This window comes from Eleutherodactylus coqui, chromosome 5 (genome assembly GCF_035609145.1).
Source record: "Eleutherodactylus coqui strain aEleCoq1 chromosome 5, aEleCoq1.hap1, whole genome shotgun sequence".
Classification (NCBI taxonomy): Eukaryota; Metazoa; Chordata; class Amphibia; order Anura; family Eleutherodactylidae; genus Eleutherodactylus; species Eleutherodactylus coqui.
Genome location: NC_089841.1, coordinates 113,022,426 through 113,044,904, shown reverse-complemented (window position 1 = coordinate 113,044,904; position 22,479 = coordinate 113,022,426). Strand labels below are relative to the sequence as shown.

At 43.1% G+C, this 22,479-nt stretch overlaps 1 protein-coding gene across 1 annotated transcript in view; it reads right to left on the bottom strand.

Annotated features, from left to right (window-relative positions):
• PPIP5K2 (diphosphoinositol pentakisphosphate kinase 2) overlaps nt 1-22,479 on the bottom strand; it is a 97,195-nt gene that overhangs the window by 19,898 nt on the left and 54,818 nt on the right. The window contains exons 19-26 of the mRNA XM_066603034.1: nt 22,232-22,455; nt 17,326-17,453; nt 14,895-15,009; nt 11,928-12,035; nt 10,697-10,813; nt 8,524-8,697; nt 5,471-5,644; nt 560-626 (exon numbers count right to left, since the gene is read on the bottom strand). Of these exons, the coding sequence (XP_066459131.1) occupies nt 560-626; nt 5,471-5,644; nt 8,524-8,697; nt 10,697-10,813; nt 11,928-12,035; nt 14,895-15,009; nt 17,326-17,453; nt 22,232-22,455 (1,107 nt within the window). The remainder of the gene's footprint in view (nt 1-559; nt 627-5,470; nt 5,645-8,523; nt 8,698-10,696; nt 10,814-11,927; nt 12,036-14,894; nt 15,010-17,325; nt 17,454-22,231; nt 22,456-22,479) is intronic.

The following is a 22,479-nucleotide window of genomic DNA, read 5'->3' as shown; positions in this document are numbered from 1 at the left end:
ATAGGACGGATTAAATGATCAGGTTTTGATCCAGGTGCCCTTATCCGGACCTGAACCAATCAGGTCCTGGTGTCACCACCCAGATCAGAGGCCGTTAGTTACACCCATAGCTCGAACTTCCCCGAAGTTGGAAGCCAACTATGGCTGAGAAAAGGAGGACCGGTGATGCAGAAGGAACTTCCACTATGCAAGAGGATTAGTATATTTCCAAATCAAGGTGCCACAACTGAGAAAATGGTTCTAACTATGTGTAATAGTAATCCAGACTGTTAGGAGAAACTCTAGGAGCTGAGCAGCAGGTTTTAAATACACAACTACAAAAGGAACAAAAAATTAGTCGCATTTTGTGAGTCTGCAGAATATTTCTTAATGTAAGTGAGCATCATCATCATTTGGTTGTCAAAAAGCACAGTTGCTTATTAAATGTCGCTTCCGCCGCCATGCTTGAATGCACTTCTAAATTCAGCAGTAGGTTATACAAAGTGAAAAGCTACTGGCAGCTCAGCCGGTTAGCATTGTCCCAATGGGATATCATCAGAGAGTCAAGAAGCATACTTACCTAAACCGCTGTGCTTCTGCTCTAGGAGTCTGGCTGCTCTTAGATGGCTATTGTTATCAGCTAGGACCTAGAAATAGAGAGGAGGCTTTGGGTGAGATACACAAGGGAAAGCCGACATAAAGCAATCCGTCCCGGACATGTAATTGTTAATAACAATACTTGATGCATGATGCACGTTAGTGGCAGAAGATCATCATCATGCAACAATTCCCTTTTAAAGAGAAGTCCACCTCACAGATGGGACCTGTGGTAATGGAGTGATGCAAAGCAAGCGATCCAAATTTCAGACACAAAAATTACATACGGATGAAAGGTGAATAAAGCAAATAACCGGAGAGAGACTTCATATTGCAAACAATACGTTCAATTCAAGAACACATCCTGTATGGAAAAAGAAAAAGAAAAAGCTGGATGCAGGCAGTTCTAGAATGCCAAAACGCAAAGCACTACAATCCATGCATGAAGCCTATAAGAGGAGGAAGATGTTACAAGCTGTACCCAATGTCAAGCAGATACCCAGTTCTTGAAACAGAAGCAGCTGTTCAAAGGAATAGGGCATGTTAACCAGAACCTCTTCCATTGTATAGGGTGATCTGCAATGAATGGCTCGATCATTGAAATAATAATGGAAATCATACTGCACAATCTAAGACTCAGGTTGGTTTAAGTCATGTTCTACACTACAGCACTGATCAACCCAGAAGTGGACATGAAAACAAAAATGTTGATTCCCTTCCCAACGCAAATCTGTGATGTAGTTCTCCTTGATTAGGCACAAACACCTCTCATGCCTGGGTGAACGCTGAAGTCAGCATGGTCAAAAATATCCATACAGATTATTCCTAATGTTCTAGCAATACACTGTAACCATGTGTAACTATAAAGCTAGGTGGAACTACACTTTGAGAGCAAACTATAAAGTTGGCGCTACATAGAAACTTTTTGGAATGCGACTTTCCAATTTTAACTATTAAGCTACAACTGCAATACAGGAAAGAATTGAGTTGGATATAACTAAGTGTTCAGTGATCTTCAGCTGTCACTCAATTAAAATTAAAAAGATGTTCTACAAAACGTCTCCATGTAGTCCCAGCCTAGAAGTCTCTTTCCATCCATAAGGACACAAGCCCCATCATATTTACATTATAGTTCAGTCAGATCATGCCGACAGTCAAGCATTGTACTGTTAGTGCCTAGGGGATTCATTGACGTCTCAGTAACTGCATCAGGTCAGTTTCACATCTGCGTCGGAACTCTGGTCGGAGGCTCCATCACAGATCCAGCTCAAGTAACCGGAAGAAAAAGGCTCTTTTCTTCCGTTCAAAGCCGGGCTGAACGTGGGCGGACCCCATTAGGTTCACTGAGGGAACTATGAATGCTACACTCCAGTAGAAAATTCTTCTGCTGAATATGTAGTCCTAGAATCTAAAGGACGTGGCGGTCGAACAGGTACTCTGTCAATCTTTTTAAACTCCTCCTACGTGATCATGTGATGGGGAGGCAGTGGCACAATATGCTCTTGCTTCCCTATTTTAGTAATTAGTGGAGATCTCAACGATCGAACATCTATCACCTATGCTTTGTGAGCATACCCTTTTAAAGGGGTTGTCTCGCGAAAGCAAGTGGGGTTAAGTACTTCTGTATGGCCATATTAATGCACTTTGTAATATACATCGTGCATTAATTATGAGCCATACAGAAGTTATTCACTTACCTTCCCTGCGCTGGCGTCCCCGTCTCCATGGCTCCGTCTAATTTCAGCGTCTAATCTCCCGATTAGACGCGCTTGCGCAGAAGGGTCTTCTGCCTTCAGGTCTGCCCGGCAGCAGCGGCGTTCTGGCTCCGCCCCTTCTACGTGTCATCGCGTAGCTCCGCCCCGTCACATGTGCCGATTCCAGCCTCCTGATTGGCTAAAATCGGCACACGTGACAGGGCGGAGCTACGCGATGACGCGTAGAAGGGGGCGGAGCCAGAATGCCGCTTGTGCCAGGCCGAACAGATGGGAGAAGACCCTTCTGCGCAAGCACGTCTAATCGGGAGATTAGACGCTGAAATTAGATGGAGCCATGGAGACGGGGACGCCAGCGCAGGGAAGGTAAGTGAATAACTTCTGTATGGCTCATATTTAATGCACGATGTATATTACAAAGTGCATTAATATGGCCATACAGAAGTACTTAACCCCACTTGCTTTCACGAGACAACCCCTTTAAGGGTTTGGATTGGCCAAATCAAAGTCTTGATGGGAATTCAACAGAGATGCTATTGTACAGCTTGAAAGTAGCAGCTGATGAATGAACACATTGCAACAAGGCAGATACAGGTACACGCACATTCAGCAAATGTATTGCAGAAATGTCTGCCACTGAAAACTAGTTCCATTTGTCTGGATTGAGTTATTTTGGTGACAAGCAAATCGATTTCTGAAAATGGGACAGCTTCAGAAATGTCTGCAACAAATCTGCTGCGTGTGAATATACTCAAAGTAGTTCTAGACGCAAAAGCTAGCTAACATTAAATAAATCTGTCGCCATCTTTTCACAGCCCTTTCTGAAAGCAGTTCAAGCTAGTGACAGGCATGCTGATTACAATGATATGTCTGCTGTATTTATCTCTGCAGCAGTTTAGGAGAAACTTGCACTTTATTAGTAGCAAGCAGTCACAGGACTATATGAAGTAGTCCTTGATATTCATGAACAGGCTAACTCCACCCACCCCTGTCCTCTAGCAACTGATTGACAACTGTCTGCCTATTACTATACATGGTGAAACAGCTGCAAATCAGTGTCTGGAGGGCGGGTGGGGGACTCTCAAACTACTGCACAAATACATACAGTATACATATCACTAATCAACATGCCTTTAAATACCTTGTGCTGCTCTCAGTGTTGTGAAAAGATGGTGACAGACCCACTTTAAAGGGGTTTCTCAAAACTAAAAAAAAAAAAAAAAAAAAAAGCATGACACAAAAGTAAAAAAATAATACTAAAATAGAATAGGCAGAGAATAGTCCCCGCAAAGCTCTTGCAGCAATTACATGCCATTCATGTGGTTGCTGCAGCCAATCATTGGTTTCAGTGGGTCATTCATTGTGATACTGCCTTGAACAGCACATGACCACTGCATGAGCTTCTGGGATCAGAGCTGCAGGGATTAGGGGGCAGTTGAGTTGGACCTTGGGCTTGGGGGACTATAATTAATGGGCAAGTAGCTTTTTTTTTTTTTTTACAACTTTTTTTTAATTTTATAACATTTCCCACCCATAATCTTTTTCTAGTCTCAGAAAGCACCATTAAAAAGAAAAAAAAGGGGTCTGCAAATCTACTATTACAGGTGGTAAGTCCAGTTAGTATGATTAAAGGGGGCGGTTACTTTCAAAACTTTTATTGGCAATATGGTGTTGAATTATAAAAAAAAAAATAAAAAAAAAAAGAAAGAAAAAAAAAAAACACAATAAAAGCAGCTTTCTAGTACTTTACTATTGCTGACCTATCCCTACGATAGATTATCAAATATTTTTTTGCAGGGGGCCTGCCACTCGAGATCTCTGTTGATCAACTGTTTGCAGGTCCATGGGAGCTGTGATACTTACAAGTGCCCTTACACGGGACGACTATAGTCTGTATAATCACTCGACATGTAAATGACAGTGGTTCTGTGTAAACTGCCACCAACGGGACGACACGCAATAAATCACTCGTTGCTTCAGCTGACCTAAAAAATAGTCGCTGGTTGATCAAATGTATAAAGTCACAGTAATTTGTATTTAAACAACTTGTGAAAGAATTTGCATAGTCGTTAGTCACTAAGGAAAGTTGCAGAAACCTATCATCTGAATGGCAGTTGCTCACTGTAAAGGTACCCTAATGAGGGCCGCTGTCTGCTTCTGTGTGCACTGAGAGAGGACCCGGCAAACCACTGATCGCTAGAAATCCCAAAGCGGCGGACCCCCACCTATCACCTATTGATGACCTATCCTCATAGTTATAATGAAGAAGATACATTGTCTCAGAGCTGGAAATCTATTCTGTACTACAAATATATCCACACACAATCTATAAACATACTATATACTACTTATACCCATCACTAGCACCAATAACATAAATATTGGTGGTTACGGGTAGGTTCACACAGCGCATTTTTCTGTGTGGATTCCACCTCTAAACCGTGGCAGAAATCCACAGCTAAGCAACAGATTTGTATTGCACATGTCTACCTGCAGATTTGCATGCACATTTAATCCTTTTCAATGGGCTAAGTTTTATATCTATATATGGTATTCTCAACGCAGAATCCGCACATAGATTTATGCATTGAAAGGGGCCTAATCCACAGGCGGATCCACAGGTATTACATGTGTGTTTTTGTAGGTTGTGGTATTTGCAAAAGACAGCTGATTTCATGAACAGGCGAAAGTCCCACCTGACCTATGGTGAATTGTGGGTGCCTTTTAATGGAAGAAGTGCTGTTACATTAGGTACTACTGAACAAGAAGGGATGATTAGTATTGAATTTTAACTCTTGGTTAACATCAAGCAAATAAAAAATATATTCACTGCGCACAATTAAACTTTTTTTTTTTGACCCCCATTGGTTTAATAGCATCAGATGCACCATTAAAAATATTTTTTTTGCTCCACAATTAAAAATTATGCGATGCTATCTTATAGTCTTAAAGGACAGCTAAGCCAATTTTCAATTTTATTAAAGCAGTCATAAATTTAGACTATGTATATAGGTTTATCCCTGTAATAGAACAATCTGTAAATATCTGTATGAAGGATTGGATTACACATCTAGACAATGCCATGTTTGGGTGGATAAAAGGTGATTAGATGTCCTTTAACACTGTTCCTGGTTGGTCTTTGCGTTTAAACAAAAAGTTTTAGTGAAGTAAAGTTTAAAAACCTGTTGCCATGAGCCAAAAATACTGGATGTGAAAGCCAATGATTTAGGGGACACAGGGGAAGAAGTGATTTGATCCCCTGATCTGCGTCTTCGACGCCCAGAACCCACAGCACTGGTGTAATGCATCCAGGTACCGATACACTCTGGGCTAGACACACTCAGGGGGCTCTCTTCCTAGAAGTGAGAAAGGGGGCAAAAAACAAAGCAAAGCATGCAAAGTTAGAAACAAAGCAAAAATGATCAAGAAAGAAAAAAAAAATCTTATTTGTAGTTCATAGAAGGAGAATTATATGTAACCTTTAATGTGTGGCATGATGGTAGCAAAAAGTTACTATTGGAATTTTAGACGTTGCTTCCTGTCTGCATTTGAAACCTTTATCAAGTGGTTTATTGTAATGGATCACAACACACTGTAGATTTATGTACAAGAAGATTACAGCATTGAGTAAATCCATGAGACGCTAGGATGACTGGTCATGAATAGACCATAAGTTTTGATTTACTGCTTCCACATTTATCAACTACTACTACTTGCTGCGCAAGGTAAATAGAAGAATTATGGAAGCGCGGCTCTTGGTCACAAAAGAATTTTGCAACTTAGGGCCAACTCCAATCAAACCCCACTATTGCCCATCTCACGCTCATAGGGTTCAAATGACTCACTGAAAAAAAAAAAAAATTGAAGTCATAAAGGCTAGACGACAAGGAAGAGTAAAGAGAGGAGAAAGAGGTGGTAGGATATGTTCTGCGAGAGGCCAGGGCCAGACTCCGGATTGGGAAGAGCAGAGAACCGCTCTGACATCACATCTGCAAGTGCATGCCCCATCAAAAAGTATATCTAAGCACTAGAGATGAGCAAGCGTACTCGCTAAGGCAAACTACTCGAGCGACTAGTGCCTTATGCGAGTACCTGCCGGCTCATCTCAAAAGATTCGGGTGCCGGCGGGGGAGAGCGGTGAGTTGCGGGAGTGAGCAGGGGAAAGCGGGGGAAGAGAGGGAGAGAGAGATCTCGCCCCCCCCCCCCCCTCCCCGTTCCTCCCTGCTCTCCCCCGCCGGTACCCGAATCCTATGAGATGAGCGGGCAGGTACTCGCATAAGGCACTGCTCGCTCGAGTAGTTTTCCTTAATGAGTATGCTCGCTCATCTCTACTAAGCACGCTTCACACAATGACCAGAGACACATTCCTATTCAATACGGACAAACAGCCCCTCCGCAGAAGCTCCTGAGGCCATGAAAACATTACTGACTCAGCGCCTTTATCCTCTGCTCTTTATTTTACATATGTTTTTATGGCCTCCAGACCTGTGGACGTGGCTGCTTGTCAGTACTGAATGTCATTACTGACTTGGTGCCCTTGTCATCTGTAGAATCTCATTAAGTTACGAGAAAATAAAACAGCAAAGCAAAAAAACAAACAAACAAACAAAAAAAAAAACAAAAACACACCACCAACTTTCAAATGCACAACATGCTCACACGGTCGTGGATTCAGAGCCGGCCTTCAGGCCCTTTTACACGGAAGAATGATCGTTAAAACCAAAACAATTAATGATCATCATTCAGTGTAAATGCAGCCAATGATCGAAAATCAATATAGTTTGCTTTTTGTTCATTTTATGCAGGCATAAAAATCATGATGGACTCATTCGCTAATTGTTTGTTTAAATATGGATCGCTCTGTCGGTCACTTATACAGTGAACGTGAATGACTGAACGATTTCTTGTTTGTACGAGCCAACGATGTATCTGCCTGTATAAAAAGGCTGCCCAAGCGAACAGTCATCATTCACCCGTTCAGAAGATAACTCGGCAAGTCTAATTTTTTTTCTGATGGTGGGGAGACAAATACAAACAAATATTCTGCATGGATAGGAAGTTTGCCTGTATTCTGTTTGTGCAGAAAGCAACAAGACAGCAGCATATCCACACCAGAACAGTGATTACTGAACTCGAACCAAGCTCATAACACATACAGTACCAGAACCAACTTCCATACATACAGTGCCAGATCCCAGCTCAAATGCAATATCAGAAGTAAGCTCATAGCATAAACACCGCATCAACCAACCTCAGAACATTAACACAATACCAGAACCAAGCTCATAACATAAAAACAGTGTCAGAACCAAGCTCAGTACATAGCTACAATACCAAAACCAAGCTCATAACAAAGTTCAGCCCTACCCAGAACCAAGCCGATAAGAAATACAGTAGCAGAACTAAGCAATTGTGTTACAGGGACACCAATGGTCTGACAGTGGGGAGGAGACAGAGCCAAGAGGAGGAGGAGAAGAATTCATTTAGCCCCATAAGATGCAGCTAGAGGGAAGAAGATGATGATCTGGCTGGGCGGATCCAAGGGGGGCAATCGTCCCTAGCCTAGATCTGGTGCCCTCCCAACAAGCTGCCTGCCAGTGCCCTGGGTGACTGCAGGGGGTCGCACAAACCTAAGGCTGGTCATGTGTCAATATCACCACTTTCAATGAAGGACAGGTGTAATTCAGCACAATACTGTTACGCATGAGACTTTTACTATGGATTTGCAGCAAAATCTTCAGCTGAAGTCATCCACCACAACTGGACTTACTCTAAAGAGGGCTTTTCATTTCTGTCTTGTAATGATTTATAGTTTCAGTAGTAAAAAAAAAATTAAAAATTAAAAAAATAACTTTTTAGCTTTACTGCAGAGAAACGGTTCTTCATAGAAAAGGCACGGAGTTGTGAGGGCCCATCAAACAAATTCATACACCCCAGCTTCGTAGACCCCAGAGCGTGACATGGGAGAATAGAATATTAGCGTCACGTGTCAAATAAGTCCTTGAAGGAACCAAGAGTTGTACAAGAGCAACGCCTTCTTGCTATAAAGCTGCAGTGTGATTGTGATGTGCAGCTTCTAATACGATTCCAAACTGCGAGAAGCAGGATATTTCCAATATAAGCAAGACACATTAAAGGCAGAACTAACCCAAATAATGTATAAGGAAAGTCTACGAAAGAGGAAAGTAAATCTCAGATACCGTAATATACAAGTCTAACGAATCGAGACACTTACCTCTACGGAGCCTATCTTTCTGGAACGAGGTAAAGGAGACTTTCTGTGAATGTGAATCGGATCGGACACCATAGGTTTAAACATCACCATGGCTCTATCGGGCTCGTCCCTTTTGTACACACCAGATTCTTCATCGCTGTCATTGCTGTGAACCTGCTTCTTCGAGCTTTCACTCTAAATTAAAAACAACCCAAAATAAAGCCATATGTACTTACCACTTAGTCTTTCCTCCCTTCTTAAAAATAATTTACCATATAGAGACTTGAGAACGCAATGTAGAGAAATTAAAAGCAAAAACATCAGAAATGGTTCAGAAAGTCACTATGGTTTGTGTCAATGACTGCAAGTACAGCTTGCTTTACTCTCCACTGAAAAGATAGGAAAAATTAGTTGGGGCCCTCATAGACGGAACGATTTATCATTCGAACAAGTGAACAATGTCAGAGTTCGCTCGTGCAGCCTGCTTATACAGGCAGATACATCGTTCACTCGCTAAATCGTTCACATTTAGCCCTTTCAGAATGCGGCCATTATGTATTTATTTTTTTCATTTTGTTTTTTTCCTCCCACTTTCAAAAATTTAACTTAAATTTTTCCAACAACATAATTGTTTTTTGTGGGACAAATTGTATGTTTTCAGTGGTAATATTTATGTACATACCTCATACTGTACTGAGAAAAAGTTTAAAAGGTGAATTGAAATGGGAAAAAACAAAAACAAACAAACAAAAACAACACAATTGCACCTTTTTTCTGGGGGTGCAGGGGGTCTCGTCTTTGCGGTGTACACACTGCAGTAAGAATGACATGAATACTTTATTCTGTGAGTCAGAGCAATTAGAGCAATATCAAAGCTTATAGTCTTTTTTGTTGTACTACTTTAAAAGAAATAGTTTAAAAAAAAAAAAATCTATTTTCTGCCACCATAACCCTTTCATTTTGTCATTGACGCAGCTGTATGAAGGTTGTTTTTTTGCAGGGTGTCCTGTGGTTTCTATTGGTACCATTTTGGGGTACATAGAACTTTTTCATCACTTATTACAGTTTTTTCTTGAAGACTGGGCAAACCCTCCCTCCCCCCCAAAAAGCAAGCACAATTCTAGTGTTTTTCTTTTCTTTCTGCCAGCTTTCACTGTGTGGTATAGATAATACGCTATTTTAACAAACCGGACATTGACGGATGTAGCCATACCAAAATAGGTTTAAATTTTTTTTAAATTATAAAATATAGTAAAAGGGTACGGTGGGAGGAAGCTGATTGGTAAAGGCAGGGGAGCAGCAGCAGTTCCGGCCGGCACTCACCACCAATCAGCGGTACGTACGGGCAGCAGTGCAGAGGAGAAAGAGAAATGCTCTCCTCTCCTGCTATGGAGCAGCTGTGCGAATGTGCCGGCCAGCTTGAATTTCGGCATGTTTGCTTTATAATGCACACTGACTCTTCCGTTGTTGGGTTGCGTTTAGAACGAGCGACATTCATTCACTTTCACTCATTTGACTGATTTTTTTTGAACGATAATCGTTCTGTTTAAATGCCAGATCCTTCTTTCCCACAAGACCATCCGTTTCAGGAGAGTCAGGTGACCACTCGCTGTTTCAACCAAAATCAGTGTGTTTGGCTGACTTTGCTCTTACGTCTATGATGGGGGGGGGGGGGGGGGTGGCCTTAAGACAAGACTATCTTGTGCTTTTATTGGTAATAAAGGCTATCATTACATAATATTACAATCCAACACAGGGGCTGTAATGGAAAGTGGTCAATGTTTCTGAGGCCGTCAGGTCTTCCTAATGCAGACTATGTAAATATGTAGTCCAACAGCACACATGCAAATAACAGAATCCAAAAAATAGGAAAAGGAGGAAAAGTTCATGCAAACAAAGACCATACAGGTCGAAACGTTGCCGCTCTATCCTGTTTTTTTATGGAACAAATAAAGGTTTTATTAATAAGCTTCTTCTACTTTCAAATGCTGCCGTATCTCTATTTGACATTAGGTATTCCTAATGCATTCACAGTATTGCAGATTTCAGCTTAATATGTCTGTTTGCACAAGAATCCTGTGCTGGGTTAAGTCTATTTTATAGAACTGCATCCTTATTCTAGAAAATGTGATATTGTTAGAGAAAAGAAAAAGAAAAAAAATCTCCAACCCACATGAAATAAAACACAACAAACCTCTCGTGATGCCGGCCTGTATCCAAAGCCAGAAGGCAAATTTTTATCCTCTTCACAGCCTTTAGCGCCTGGACTGAAGTGAAGCTCAACATGAAACCTCTCCTCCGATGATAAGTCCTGTACAGGAAGTTCAGAATAAACCGTTAGAGGCCGGTTGCTTTACAAGTCTGTTCCATCTTTGTAGGAAACTTCATTAGTGATAAAAGTTACTACCATTGTTTGGAATGTAAATGTGGGATGCTACTATTGGCTTCCATTTGCATACCAAAATTTGCCAGAGCAGCATTGCATGGCCTATAAGTCTTTTCACATCTCACTGGCGGTCTCCACAAGGAGAAACTGTGCCCCATCTACCTTATTTCTTGGAGGCACATGAGTACCTTGAAGGGGTTCTTTGTCACACAGCGATTGGACATTATGTCATGTGGACACATTCGAACAGAGTTGTCAAAAGTACACCCAAGATGTACGCCTATGGCAGTCTCTGCAACACGTAAATGTGGTTTAACCGTGGACTGAAATGTGCAAGTGTGAAGACAGCTGCTAAGTCCTACAAGCAGTTGGTTTAATGACGGATCATTAAAAACCATATAAGTGATTCTTATTAAAAAAAAGCAAAGCACCCAGGAGGAGTTATTGGGTTTCTGCAAAACTCGGCATGCAGCTACATCTCAGGCAGATAGCCAAGTGATTAGAGTTATGGTGTGGGTAGATGAAAGGTCTTTCCACCTGTGGCCTTAATAGTAGTTCTACCCTTGACCTATAAAAAGTCTCCCAGAGGCTACTTGTGTGTAGTGACCTCTTTTTCTGCTTGTATATAGCTTGTTGACCACTAGACGCCTCTACAACTTACTTTATATCAATGTTACAATGACACATAGAAAGTTTCATTCCATTCCAACAACTTCTTCTAGGTGCTTGATTCTTTTTGACAATGAGTGTGGTTGCTACTACCACCTCTTGGGGTAGGGTATTGTAAAGTTCAACTACTCCAACTGTAAAGAACCCTTTCTTAAATGGAGGATGACCGCGCCTTTCCTCTGCATATATTGAACATCCCCGTTGTCTACTGAACTGTTCTTGGAAGTAAGAGCTCATGTGGCAGGTTTTTGTATTTGCTTTGTATATTAATACAAGCTAAGATCACTTCTAAGGTACATTTCTTTTAGGATCTTCTGGTTTATCATTCTTTTTCCACATTTACTACAGTAAACACTTTCACACAAGTCACCTTGTTTGGGTCTTCGTAGAGCATAATCACAATCTGGGTCATGTAGTTCAGTTCATTTACAAAGTTTAAGTAGTCCATCGCCCTTTTCCACTGTTCATCCTTTGATTCCTTGAACACAGAACAGCATTAGTAGTGTCATCTATAAACAGACGCTCCCCTTTAACCCCTTTAGTGGCACGCCCGAAAAATCTCCGGGGCTTGTTACACTGACTATGCAGTTAAAACCCTGGAAGATTTCCGTGGACAGCTCTAGTGCTGAAATCTGCAGCGCACTGAGCTGTCATCTGACATCTTCTGGGGTTTTATTTTTATTTTCCAAAATTGTTATTCTTTCATTACAAAAAAAAATGCTGCAATGTGCTTGCTGCATTCCTTAATAAATACCTGCAAGATTAAATTGCAATGTTGACTCATTTAAAAAGCCTGCCCAGTGAGGCATGACATGGTAATAATAAACCTGCCACTGAAGGGGTTAAAAGGTAGAAATATTCTTGTATATATGTAAAGTTACAAAACTACAGTCTTATTTTCCCATTTTTGCTCTGAATATTCTAGTTTAGTGCCTCTGTAGTTTTTTAATACCCTGCAGGCCCAATGTTTTTTTCTTGATACAGAATTTCCAATTCCCTGCTTCCCTTCACACAGCCACAGAATTAAATGCGGAAATTCTGGCTGCTGCAGCTACCACTAGGGGGAGATTACCAAAGATGAATTTATGGAGTACTATGGACACGCTATAAATCTGTCTTCAGTGAACTCCCATTAGTGACGACTGCAGGCGGTGAGAACTTTATCATTTTGTTCTGTGGCTCTGAGGAAGAAGGGAATTTCAGTCTTGTATGAAATTAAAAACAGGAGTCCTAGCGGCTATAAAAGATATAGTATACAATTAAGCAGCAGAGAATTTTGGACCATTTAAAGCGATTTATAGTAAGTGATGTGTTGAAAAAGGAAATTCTGAGCCCAAGCTATAAAGCAAAGTTCCAGAAGACCCCTGCGATGTAGTGTCACCAGGTTTTCTAAACCGGAATGCCTGGCGTCCCCAGAAGACTTTCCATTCCTACTGAAATTAGTGGGAACTTAAAACTAAACCCTTGTTTTCCATTTGGGAGCCTCTTAGATGGAACAGCTAAACGGAAAAGAAAAGCGCAAACCTTAACAGGCACCGGCTAACGCGGTCAGAGCTTACTCACATGAGAGTATTTTCACTGCGCATTTTCTACCCACCTAATACGCAGCGCTGAAATATCATTCATTTGTATTTGGATATTCAAATCATGCTTTTTTTAATGCATGTAAAAATAGTGCAACCTGTCCCATTATGGTGCATAATATGCAGGTGATACAAGTGCAAAGAAAAAAAACAAAAAACACCTTAAATAAGCAGCAAATATGCATAGTCACACACAATAAAAATGCTGCGTATTTGGAGAAACAAACATTTATTTGCTATAAAGCTATATATACAATGTAGTGCTATATTCACCAAGATGCAATTTTTACTTTCCTCCACTAGATGGCTACTCAGCACTGCAGAAATAGTTTTCAAGTGCGTGCAAGTTTACACAATGCAACACCATACTGCGGTGCCATGAAGTATAAAATACAGCATTTCCTCCTAGAAAAACGCAAAACCGTGATTCTAAAGGAAAACGAACGCCATCAAACGGCTTTCGTTGGACCAAGCTGCATCCCGTGAAATACAGGAAACATAAGTACCAAATATTAGAAGTGTGAGCATCCTCACAGATCTATATGGATTCTGCACCTGTCCCAGATAGGCTACAAGTGTGGCTGAGGAGCATGTTGGTCACACGGACAAGTGCATCTACAAACTGATATTTACAGGGGAACTAAAGAGCTATTAATCATGTGAGACTCCTTGACTGGTAGTGTCTGTTAACAAACAAGGGTTGATGTGGTCGGGTTTTACAGAAAAAACCTAGTGGACTGTTCTACATGGTTTCCATAAAAATATAGAAAAAAAAATATTGATGTTCTGGGTTGTGTTTTGGAGCCAAAACAGCTCAACCTTCTGCCAGACTCTTGAAATCAGAAATCACTTCAAATTTTGGCCTCCTTGAACTATCCATCTTTACCTGTATGACAGCATGGCATACTACCATGTTTCCCTGATAACTAGCCCTACCCTGATTCAATGGATGGCTGGGATTGGTTAATCGAGCACTGCTCTCATTGGCTGATGCAGTGCTCGATTAACCAATCAGAGTATTAGCTTGCTTGAGGCGGGGTATTCAAGCCCAGCTATCAGGAAGAACTGCTCTGTCGGCGTGCCAGAGGACACGGAAGCCTGTAGCAGCGACTAAGACCAGCATGAGTGACCCAAACGCCGGCTGCTAGTTAAGTATTAAAAGACCCCCCCCCCCCTCGAAAATAAGACACTGCCACTTTTGGGGCAAAATGTAATATAAGTCAGTGTCTTCTTTTCAGGGAAAACCAGTTTTTTGGTCAGCATGCATTTACTTTTTTGTTAAAAAACCTCCCAGGGATGATTCAGACTTAAATTGGAGTGATTTAAAACATGGGGCGTTCCTAAACCTTAAAACTATGGTGCTAAATACAACACCGTATATTACATAATTAACTTGTCAGTAGGGGGCATGGCCATCTTGGCCCAACAAATTCCTGTAGAATTTACACCAAAAACTGGCGTAAATTATACGAGAAATGTATGCCAGGTCGGACATGGTATACATACTCCTCTGAAGGTGCATGGAGGAGCCATTGAGGAGCTAAATACATGGCGTGTGCCTTGTCATGTAATATGCACACGGCACGCCAGGGAAAACTATCCTAAGTCCGGCATAAAAAATGCCGTTCTTCGTAAATTTTCCCCAAGAACCCACTTTAGCTTAGCTTTAAAATCATGGTTATACTGCAAACAAACATTGTTAGACAGGCTGCAGATCAGTCACAGTTGTAGGCGCCAACGCTTATACTACTTACATCACAGAGAGATCCAAAACGAAGAATTGATAGCAGTGAGTGCACGTGACTTTCACTGGTAAAATATAGCCGTGTGCGCACATGACGTTCCGGAGACATCACTCCTCGGGAATATCTGACAGCAAAGAGATAGTTTTTTTAAAAATTGGCTGCAATGCAAAATAAAGCATCTGCGTGACCTATACAAAAAGGCTGAGCATTCTGCAACCATTGATTTTATTGAGAGCTGCGCCTGTAGATACAAGCGCCGGCCACTACGCAGGGGTCGGAGCAGCAGCTTCTGTTCCATACCCCTGTATATTGTGGTGCTGACAGTGGACACCCAATTAGCTGATCAGACGGGGTGCTGAGTATTGAACCCCAGTCAATAAACGATTGATAACCCATCCCCCACAAAATCTGCGTTACAGTTTTTACATCCCATCAAACTAAACTGAAATCCGCACCGTAGTCCACATGGCAGATTTTTCAGCACGCAGGTTTTTAAATCCACATTGTGGAGGGGAAAAAAAAAACCTGACATGTAAATTCTTGCTGTGGTTTCCACCTCTGGGGGCTGCATGCAGATTTTCCCCATTGAATAGGGATAAGTTAGAGTGTAGATCACCATACAAATCTGTGGATTTCAGAAGCTCAGCCTTGAATTAAAGTCACTTTGGTACATCTAAGTCATAAAAATCTGATGTTGATCTGCCAAACATAATATGTGTGAAGAACACGTTCTAAAGCGGAAGGAAGAAAACTCAACAGATACATTACATAAAATGTAGTAACATATGCTGTTGTCTGAATTAAAAGGCTGCAAACCTTAGAAGTCAAACAGCTTTCAGGGGAATATGCCACCATCTTTCATGCCTGTTTTGGAGAGCAGCACAAACAGACAGTCATTCGGATTATACTGATATGTCTGCTGTACATATCTGTGCAGTACTTTGGGAGAAACTTATTTTATAAATTCTTTATTTAAACAGTATGGAGAATCATAGGGGAGAGCTCCCACACACTGTACAATAGACAACAATTACCATATACAAAGAAGAACAGTGATGGAGGAGAAATAGGGCAGGGCCTATGGTAGATGTCAGACTGATGATCTTTTTAAATCACCCGACTCGCACCGTCCCAAAACGGGCCAAGGACTTCACAAGACCAAAAGATATGTAGAGATGTCCCCTCTTATGCACCACAATGCTAACAAAGTGCACGGGCTTCCAGCATCACGGAGTGTAAACGTGTGGGTACACTAGACTAGTGGGAGAGTATTTTAAAATTAACTTCCTGAAAACGGGAGCCAACAGATGTTTTAGAATTGAGAGCAAATATATGTGACCGTTGTTCAGGGAAGAGTAAGATGCCCAGGTCTGCCTGCCACTGCAATAAATCCCTAGGGAGGTGGTGGGCCAAGGGGTGATTGGAGCAAAGAATAAGCAGCAGATATGGTATGCCGGATCTGGCCAGTACACACACACAATACCTCAAAAAGGAGCACCAAGGAGGGAGGAAGAGGAAGAAATGGGACAACTGTATACATTTGCAAGGCCCAAGAGGATGGGGATCCGTAATAGTGGCCAAGCAGCCAATTAAAAACTGGTTCATGCTTTCATTAAACCGAAAGGCTTGGCAACAGCCTTCGGATAGCCATGGTTGTGCAGACCCAGATGAAAAGCTGGGTTTCCAAGAATAGGGTAGAGGGGAGAAAGAAAGGAGAGCAGGCGAGATCGGGCTAGTGAAGAGTTACAATAATGAATTGCGGTCCCAATGGTAGGACGATTCTTTAGGGGAAGTAGGGTGGAAGGCCACAACCAGGGAAAAGAAGAAAAGGGAAAATATCTGAAAAGCTTTGTTCGATAGCATCCAAGGGTTGCGCCTTCAGATGTCCGCACCAGTCTATAGTTCTAAGTGGGAGGCTAAATGATATATCGTGAAGTCTGGAAGGCCTATTCTCCTTTTATCTTTGGGTCTACAGAGAAAGGGAATGTTTACTTCTAGCAGGTGTGCTCACATAGACAAATCTTATTTGAGTAGTGGACAGTGACTGAAGATATAATGCAGTAGGAACACCTGTGGCAATGTTTGAGGCACTGACTATAATGACATCACCTGTGCAACACTGAGGAAATCCTGAAAACATGACCTGTTGGCGGTCCCTGAGGACTGGAGTTGGGGAACCCTGTGCTAGAGTATAGCATACAAACAATTCTATTGGATCCAAGCGTGCAAACGAGAGGCCATCATTTATTTCCATGTTGGTACCTTACTAACAGGACATGTCCGACGACAAGAATTCACAATAGTTATTTCCAATATGAAGCAATCGCTGCAGGTTATTGCTATGTAGTAATTATCATCAGAACTATAAAAGGACAGCCTGTAAAAGAAGCATCAGTCATACAGAACATACTGATCACACATAAGTGATGGAGCCCCTTACAGCGGATGCAGTTTATTTACAGTGTCGTCATCCTGAGTTCTCTGGAGATCGGAGCGGATCTTCCGAACAAGAGGTGTGCAATAACCTTTGGCAATCTCCAGCTTTTCTACTTTGGATATTCCATATTCCTAAAATTGCAAAACGAAAAAAAACAAAACATCATGATGTGGACTTTGGAAGAATTGCTGCAGGAGATCAGTCCTCAGGCTGCCTTGATGTTCTTGGTATATATAATAAAGCTAAATCACTGTAGAACGGAAAGGATCAGCATATACTTTGTGTTCTAGTAGCCCATCATTTTCCAGGTATTTGTTATTAAAGGGGTTGTCCCGCGAAACAAAGTGGGTCTATACACTTCTGTATGGCCATATTAATGCACTTTGTAATGTACATCGTGCATTAATTATGAGCCATACAGAAGTTATTCACTTACCTGTTCCGTTGCTAGCGTCCTCGTTTCCATGGAGCCGTCTAATTTTCAGCGTCTAATCGCCAGATTAGACGCGCTTGCGCAGTCCGGGTCTTCTTCTTTTCTGAATGGGGCCGCTCGTGCCGGAGAGCGACTCCTTGTAGCTCCGCCCCGTCACGTGCCGATTCCAGCCAATCAGGAGGCTGGAATCGGCAATGGACCGCACAGAAGCCCTGCGGTCCACCGAGGGAGAAGATCCCGGCGGCCATCTTCAGCAGGTAAGTAAGAAGTCACCGGAGTGCGGGGATTCAGGTAAGCGCTGTCCGGTGTTCTTGTTTAACCCCTGCATCGGGGTTGTCTCGCGCCGAACGGGGGGGCTGTTGAAAGAAAAAAAAAACCCGTTTCGGCGCGGGACAACCCCTTTAATGAGCTTCCTGAATTTCATTCAAGTAAAACATCACATTTTCCCCATAAACCTACTGGGGTGAGTCACGCAGGGTTTTACCGTTGTGTGTAACCAGCGGTGAGCGGGCTTATCACCACATATGGCAGGGATATTGTACTGAGCATGACAGCGTATCACATGCACGCTGTCATGAACAGGTTTCCTTTTTCTTAGGCCGCCTGCACATAGGCGGAAATCCCGCGGCGGTATTTCCCGCGGGATTTCCGCCACTGAAAGCCTGCATAGGAGTGCATTACAATACGCACTCCTATGCAGATGGCCGCGCAAAATCTCGCGTGGCAAACAAACCGCGGCATGTCCTATTTCTGTGCGGGGCTGCCCGGCAGCCGGCACATGAAAGAGCCGGGGGCGCCAGGCGCGGGTGAGTACGCGCTCCTCCTCCCTGCAGGCGCTGGGGTCGGGTCCCGCGGTGAGAATTCTCGCTGCCGAATCTGACCCGTTCGTCTGCAGACGGCCTTAGGCCGCCTGCACACGAGCGTTCCAGATTACGCCAGCGGATTTTCACGTGCGGGAGACCTGCGTATGACACCTAAATGTGCTTGCGGATAGCTGTGGATGCTTGAAAAATCCCGCGCGGATATACATGGATGTGCTGCGGAAAAAAAAGCGTGGAAAAACCTGCAGCCTCCTACCACGCTTACTTCCTCTAATGTCATAGCAACCAGTGCCTTCATCCGCAGCTACACCGCGGACGTACTGCGTGAAAAAACACGTCCATTCACTTGTATTGGAGTCTCCACGCACATAATCCGACCCAAATTAGGACATGCCGTGTTTTTTTTCTAGCGAGTGAAAAACCGCGATGCAAATCCGTCCGTCTGGGGACAACTGCGGATCCCCATAGAAGTATATTGGCTGCGGTCAGGGGCCGACAATGTGCTTAAAATACCGCGGCAGAATCTCCGCCTGTGTGCAGGCACCCTTATTTCCCACGCTGGCGCTTCGCAACAGCACGTGTATACACAGACAATACCCAATTACATAGCGTATGGGCAGCGTTGATTAAGCACCCGTAGATAACAATGGGCTCTCTCATATGTAACACGCGGCAAAATAGAACATGCTCCGTTCTTTTATTGCTCTCGCATATTACGCAATGCACACATGCAAATGTCAGCGAAACTGCGTACGGCAATGCATTTAATTGCCTGCGAATTACTGCTTATCACACTTATGCTCGCGTGAGCCCGGCCTATGGCTGCTTTTGCAACAAAAAAAAAAAAAAAATCACGCTTTTTGGTTTTGAGATAGTGGTGTTTTTTAAAGCAAAAAAATGCTCCGCCCCGATGTTTGCTATAGTCAATAGTAAGACGTAACGCTCTACAAACATTGCGTTTTATTTTGTAGTGCCATTTCTTGTTTTCACTATGCTTGTTCAGTTTCATGGCTTTTTCTTTGTTTTGCAAGGCTCTGGATCTGGTGTTTGTCGATAGGCTTCTAAAAATGAAGCCAAAAGGAAAATGCATTGCCAAGTAAAGAAAGAGACAAAAAAAAAAAAAAAGAAAAAAAACAAACACAGGCAGCATTCAAAAAATGCATGTGATCTCTGCAGCTTTATTCCCTTTCACAAAAAAATAAATTAAAAAAAAAGTCCCACACACACGAGAAAGAGGTTGTCCCAAATAGTTTTTGTGAGCTATATTTTAGGAAGTTCACACAGAGAAAATAGCAGCAACTGTGCCCAACTTGTGGCTGGCGACAGAACATTATCAGACACTTCCTTTCTCACATCTCCACTATGCACTATGATGCAATTAATAAAATGTAACCGCGGTATCGTCTACAGGACGGGTATGCCTCACAAGGCTTATTTCATCGAGTAAGGATGAAATCCACGGGTGATGATCTGGCCCACGGGTAAGGCAGTGAACGCTTTCCATAGCGTTAATATGGAAAGCGCAGCCCGGACGTCCACAAGCGGAGAATCATAGCAATTCTTCACTTGCGGGACTCAAATCTTGGCATGTTGCGATTCTCCGCAGTGAGCCTATCTATCAGATAGGCTCACCACAGAGAGCTGACAGTTCTCTCCCCTGCGGCGGAATATCGCTAGTGATATTCCGTCACGGCCGTGGACAGGGGGCCTAAGAGACAGAGTTTCTCAGAGAGACGGGATACACAAAACTACTGTATACAACCAAATCAGTCACAGCATTAAGAGCACTGGCAGCTGACATGAGCAACATTATCTTGGGACAGTGAGACAATCCAGTGATGGGAAATATTATGCAGCATGCAAACAGGCAGTTCTTAGAAACCGATGGGTTGGATACAGGAAAAATGGGCAAGTATTAGAATTTGAGCGACTTTGACCCGCTTGTCTAGCCGTCACAGTGTTTGGCCTTTGCAGAGCATATATGGCTGTGGAGTCAGTAAACCAAATGTCTGACTCCATCAGTGGCTCATGTAAAATTAGTAATAACATTTACAGTAGTAAAATGGTAACGTCAGGCTTAGGCCGCCTGCAGACGGCCGGGTCGGATCCGGCTGCGAGAATTTTCGCAGCGGGACCCGACCCAAGCGGCTGCAGAGCGCAGCGCGGCACTCACCTGCTCCCGCGGCCCCAGCTCTTCCATGTGCCGGCTGCCAGGCAGCTGGCGCATGCTCAGAGCGGAGTCGGTGGCCGGAGAATGACGTTTCTGTGCGGGTCTCGTAGAGCCCGGCACAGAAATAGGGCATGCTGCGATTTGTTTGCCGCGCGAGATTTCGTGCAGCCAAATCGCGGCCGTCTGCATAGGATTGTGTTTGTTAACGCAATCCTATGGCAGCTTCCAGGGGTAGAAATTCCGCAGGAAATCCTGCCCGTCTGCAGGCGGCCTTAATATAGGTTTTTACTTTGAAGTCAGAGTCGGTATATTTTTTTATCGACTCTAACGTCGAAACCTGAGAGCATTTCCAAAACGGTACATCTTGTAAGGTGTTCCCAGTATGCAGTGGTTAGTACCTACCAAAAGTAGTCCAAGGAAAGGACCAACTTGTGATACAGTAACCGGTTCACAAGCACCCAAGGCTCACTGATGTGCGTGAAAAGCAAAAGGCACAGAAGAGCTACTGTAGCCCAGGCTCCTGAAAAAGTTAAAGGGGTTTTCCAGGGAGAAGACTACTGATGACCTATCCTTAGGCTAAGTCAGCAATAGTTAACTGTCCAGGGTCCGTCGCTCAGGATCCCAACCGATCAACTGAGCAGGCGGATGCTGTCGGCGCCGCACATACACAGAGGTAAGAGCGGAAGTCTCTGCGTTGACCTCTGTGTAGTGGCCAGCGCTTGTAACTGCAGGCACAGCTCGCATTGATTTCAATAAGAGCCATGCCTGCAGCTACAAGCGCCGGATAGGACATCAGTAGTATTCTTCCTGGAAAACCCCTTTGATGCTGGTTATGATGAAACAGGGTCAGAAAATACAGTGCATTGCAGCTTGCTGCATACCGGACTGCATAGCTACAGACCATACTGCCCCCTGCCAAAATGTCTTCAATGGACTTGGTACAATGGAATAAGGTGGCCTCTAATGAATTATGTTTGCCGTCACATCATGTGGACATTGCCTAATGGTATTGGCGGGATGATGCACGCTTTGACACTGTAAAGATTGTTGCGAAACGGTTCATAAAAATTAGAGTGCGGACTCGGGCCTCCAAATGTCAATACGATTACGCATCTGTGATGTGTCCCGGAAAAAAAAAGTGTTGTCCCACATCTAGCTGTTATTGCTGCAGGAAACAAGACAGCTCCTCCTGACGTTGTGTCATGGCCTCGTACTGTAGACCAAGTCCGACTGAACTGTCTCAGCCTGCAGTACCAAACCGAACCACTGCAGTGTACGGAGCTGTCAGCTGTCAGCTAGAAGTGGGACAACCCCTTTAAAGGATCTGCTGCTAATGCTATCAAGTTATAGCTGATCAGTGTATATTCATCCATCCAGCTCCTCCTGCTGCTGACATACTGTTCAAATTAAAGAGCGTGTTCAGTCTGACCGATTTCTTTCAAGTCATTTTCACACAGAAATACTTCTATACACATATAATTTTACCTGAGGAATTACTATATCAGCCAGTGCCTTGGAGAGCCTGTACAGTTCCATCGTGTTCTCCAGTTTCAGCGAGCAGTTATGCTGCACATCATACTTTATGCAATCGTAAATATCGGGAATTTTGCTGATATCATATCGGCCATTTTTGGTCTTGAAATCCTTTTCCAATTTGCACCATCTGCGCAGCATCAGCTCCAGGGTCTCGCTGTGATAAAGTTGGATGTCTGATGAGGGCGAAACGAGCAACA